The sequence below is a fragment of the Myotis brandtii genome, unplaced genomic scaffold (genome assembly GCF_000412655.1).
Source record: "Myotis brandtii unplaced genomic scaffold, ASM41265v1 scaffold1112, whole genome shotgun sequence".
Taxonomy (NCBI): Eukaryota; Metazoa; Chordata; class Mammalia; order Chiroptera; family Vespertilionidae; genus Myotis; species Myotis brandtii.
Window position 1 is genome coordinate 197,863 of NW_005353800.1, and position 4,461 is coordinate 202,323.

Here is a 4,461-nt window from a genome sequence, read left to right on the forward strand (position 1 = left end):
GAGCCAAACCAGCTAGGGCTCAAATTTTATATTTCTTTTCTTTTTTTATTTCAGAGGGAGAGGGAGAGATAGAAACATCAATGAGAATCATTTATCAACTGCCTCCTGTACACTCCACACTGGGGATCGAACCCGCAACCCGGATATGTGCCTTGACTGGGAACCCAACCAACCGGGACCTACTGGTTCATAGGTTGATGCTCAACCACTGGGCCCCACCAGCCCGTTTGGCTCAGTGGATAGAGCGTCGGCCTGCAGACTGAAGGGTCCCAGGTTCGATTCTGGTCAAGGGCACATGCCCGGGTTGTGGGTTCTGTTCCCAGTGGGGGGGGTGCAGGAGGCAGCCGATCAATGATTCTCTCTCATCATTGATGTTTCTCTCTCTCCCTTCCTCTCTGAAATCAATAAAAATATATTTTTTAAAAAGTAAAAAAATAAAAAAGCAGAGCCTAGCAGGAGCCTCTCCCACGACCTGCACTTCGGGCAGAAACCTGCACAGAACTACACGGTCCTGCCACCTGAACCAGCCCTTGGAAAGGAGCTCCTCACCAATGACAGCGCCTTTGGACCGTTCCCACTGAAAAGACTTGGAGGCCTCATTTGCATGAGGACAGATCAATCTGAAGGCTGCCCAGAGCACAGAGCTACCTAGCTGGAGAGGCCTGGCCCCAGGGTCACCTCACAGCCGAGTTTGGAGATTGGCACCACCCATCAGTTGACAGGCGTTTCGTCTACTGGGCCTAGCGACCTGGGTCTCTCAACCCTAAAGGGCAGGAGCACTAGAGTGGGCCCTGACATGAAGGCAGCTGCTGAGGCCGCCTGGGGGACCCAGGAAGCAGCTCTATGCAAATAGACCGGAGCGAGGCGGTAAGATCTTGCAGTACCGCCCCCAAGTTGGCTACCTGTCTCGCTCTGACCTCTAACAACTCCCAGAATTCCATAAGGAAAAGGAGAGTTAAGAATTAGGAAATAAGCATCTTCGCACACACATACCCGTCCTGTGGAGGAGTCCCATCCAGAGAACCAGCTCATCCCAACTGCTCTGAATAAACCTGGGTCACCACAGGGAACAGGGGAGCAGTTTGGGCCCCGCAAGAGGGCCGCCTGCCCAGGCTGCACCTCATAGAGCTGCTCCCAGGGCAAGCCCCATCTGTACTTTCTTGTCGTCCTTTATTTTCCCACTGAAGACACACACCCCCACACACACTCATGGCAGAGAACAGCTGAGCCAGGAGGAGCTGAAGAAAACAGCTTTTTATTTGTTACTGTAAGAACCAATTACAGAATCGACATTTAAAAAATGGACAAAAGATCTTTATTTCTGAGAATTGGCGTACAAAAGGCGGAGGGGACAAGGGGGGGAGGAGAGAGTGAGCATGGGCTGGGTTTGATGCCAGCTTAGGAGCCTCAAACTGTTTAGCAAAGTCCGGACACCGGACAGGAAGAGAAACCCCCAATTAGGAAAAAGAAAAAAAAGAATAGACATGGCAGTGCACGCCCCCCTCCCCCAACCAGGTGTCTGTTTACTCTTCCCCTCCCCTGTCCCCTTTCACAAAGGGAGGCAAAATTTTTAAAAAATTAAAAAACCCTCCCCCTAAAACTGTCCAAGACAGCTGTGGGTCCTATCCCCCAAAGAGGCCAGGTTCCCACCATGGGTCAATTCCTGCAGTCCGCCTCCATCACCAGGCGCGGAGGAGCAAGGGAAGGAGACAAGCCTTGAAGTGGTAACACCAGAGGGCGCCCAACCCCTCCAAGGACACACACTTGCTCCCTCCTTCCCTCCCTCCCTCCCTCCCTATGACACTCAAGAAAAGGGAACTTGGGTGAACTGGGCACCCACCCTCCAGCTTCCAGCCCCCCGCCCTTCCCCAGAAGTTCAGTCCTCCAGGACAATGGGCTCATTGGTGCTGGCAGGATGTGAGGGTGCAGGCAGAGAGACAGGGGGCCTCACTGCCATCAGCGGTGGCTTCACCTTCAGGGGCAAGTTGGGCCTGCGGGCAGCTCGCCGCATCTCCAGGTGAGTCAGAGCTTTCCGAAGGGCCCTGGCCAGGAAGAGGAGAGGGGAATCCAGAAGCCTACGACCGACCCCCGCGCTGCCACCCCACACTCCACACGGCAATTCCTCCAGCCATTCCTGCCTGGCACCCCGAGCCTGCACCCACTCTCCCTGTTGCTGGCCGGGCTCAGACACTCCTATTTCCCATGCCACCAACCTGGGTTGCCAACATCTCAGCCCCCTCCCATGGTGGGCGCCCTACCTGGTATCTTTTGTGGCCACAAACACCACAGGATTGGGGGCGTCCGCTGGGTTTAGTTTCTGACGCTTGGCTGCTGGCTGGGAGCTTGAGCGAATCCCTGAAGCCAGGGGCCTGCCATTGGCAGAGAAGGGAACCCCTGCCATCTGGAAAAGGGTGGGCAGCACAGTGAGGCCTCTCTCAGCCCCGTCATAAACCAAAGCCCGCCCCCTCGGCGTGGCCCTCGCCAGCCTGTCACTCACAGCCTCATAGGCCCGTTTCACCATGATGCCCCCCAGGCCCCGGCTCTGGGTCAGCTGGTTTCTGTTGATGGGTGTCTTGGTACCCCGAGGTGTTTTTGGTTTCAGAGGTGCCTGGGCCACTTCAAAGTAAAAAACAAAAAAAACAAAAAAATAACATTCACACTTCCTTTTCTCTATGCAGTTTCCCTGGGCATCCCTAAGAGTAGTGATGGGGGAGGGGTCTGACCAGCAATTACCAGTATAGTTTTTTTGTTTGTTTGTTTTGTTTTTTTCTAAATATATTTTATTGATTTTCTTTTTTACAGAGAGGAAGGGAGAGGGATAGAGAGCTAGAAACATCGATGAGAGAGAAACATCATCGATCAGCTGCCTCCTGCACACCTCCTACTGGGGATGTGCCCGCAACCAAGGTACATGCCCTTGACCGGAATCGAACCCGGGACCCCTCAGTCCGCAGGCCGAAGCTCTATCCACTAAGCCAAACCGGCTAGGGCAATTACCAGTACAGTTGACCCTTAAACAATGTGGGGTTAGGGGCACTGACCCTCCACACAGTAAAAAAAATCCCCAGGTAGCTTTTCCTTAAAATATATTTTTATTGATTTCAGAGAGGAAGGGAGAGGGAGAAAGAGATAGAAACTTCAATGAGAGAGACTCATTGATCGGCTGCCTCCTGCACGCTCCCCACTGGGGTTCGAGCCCGCAACCTAGGCATGTGCCCCTGACGGAAATTGAACCCGGGACCCTTCAGTCTACCGGCTAGGGCACCCATATAGCTTTTGACTTTCCAAAAACTTAACCAGTATTTCAAAAGTCACACAGGAGTATGATCTTGTCAAATCAGTATGGTCATATTGGATAGCTCATGAGAAAATATTATTAACCTAAAAGAGTACAGTTTGTTAAGACTAAATCTCTAAGGCCTGAATGGGAAAGAAAAAAGCAAGGGGAGAGGAGGTTTCGACAGTAAAAGGACTGAGAGCCTAACACCAGCCTAACTGGTTCCCCATCCGTACCACCCTGCACCCAGTCTGGTTCCCCATCACATACCCAGATCTTTGACGATAGTTGCCAGGGGCAGCCGCACCAGAGGGTGAATCTTCAGTGGAGTCTTGGCGGCCTTCGGGAGTCGGATGGAGCCTGGAGAAAAGGTGAAGGGGCTTATCTCTTCAGGCCTCTTCTGGGGCAGGAGCCATGTCTACATCTTCACAAACCCCTGTGCCTACTATCCCCACTGTCACTGAACACCCAGACACACTGGCCTCTGGCCAGGCAACCCCAACCGCCACCAGCTCAGCACTCCTGCTTACACTCTGCCTTGATGGCATTGGCATTGATAGGGGCATAGGGTCGCCGAGCAGCCCTCCTCGGCTGTAACAGGTCCCTGCACATGCGTCTGGCAAGACGGGTCAGCTTCGTGGTCTGGAGCAGGAATGTTTGCCTGTTCTTAGCCAGCAGCTTGGCCCGATTGGCGCTGGTCGTATAGGGGGAGAGACTTTGGGCTTCAGGTCTGGACAAATGACCCCTCGAGTGTGGCTCCTGGAAGGACATAGGAAAAAAGGAAAACGCAGATGGATACTGAGGCTCCCTTTCTGCCATTCTCCGAAGAGAGCTATTTAGTCCTGACTGATCTCTACCACCATCCTGACCTCCTGGCTCCTACACCACCTTGCCCCTCCCTCCCCAACACATCAAGCCATCCCCACATATGGAGTTGGGTGTTCTGGCCTTCACCTAAGTTCACACCAGTATGCTACTGTTCTCCCCTTCCTGCCCCCCATCAGTCCTTACTGTTGTGCCCCGAGCAGCCCCCTCAAGCTGGGTCGGCGTCTTCAGTCCCCCATACTTCTTCCAGTAGATCCAGCAGGAAGCACAGAGGCGGCACTGCATGTTGGGTGGGCCCCAGGCGTACCACTGGGCAGACTGTGTGGCTGAAAGAGCGGAGAGGAGGTGGAGGTCGGCGG

At 53.7% G+C, this 4,461-nt stretch overlaps 1 protein-coding gene across 1 annotated transcript in view; it reads right to left on the reverse strand.

The window, feature by feature from the left end:
• Window positions 1–1,239: 1,239 nt before the first annotated feature.
• Window positions 1,240–4,461, reverse strand: part of MTA2 (metastasis associated 1 family, member 2) — a 7,255-nt gene continuing 4,033 nt past the window's right edge. Inside the window, exons 11-16 of the mRNA XM_014545030.1 lie at window positions 4,289–4,428; window positions 3,808–4,036; window positions 3,548–3,637; window positions 2,498–2,616; window positions 2,259–2,401; window positions 1,240–2,042 (exon numbers count right to left, since the gene is read on the reverse strand). Of these exons, the coding sequence (XP_014400516.1) occupies window positions 1,877–2,042; window positions 2,259–2,401; window positions 2,498–2,616; window positions 3,548–3,637; window positions 3,808–4,036; window positions 4,289–4,428 (887 nt within the window). The 3' untranslated portion in view covers window positions 1,240–1,876. The remainder of the gene's footprint in view (window positions 2,043–2,258; window positions 2,402–2,497; window positions 2,617–3,547; window positions 3,638–3,807; window positions 4,037–4,288; window positions 4,429–4,461) is intronic.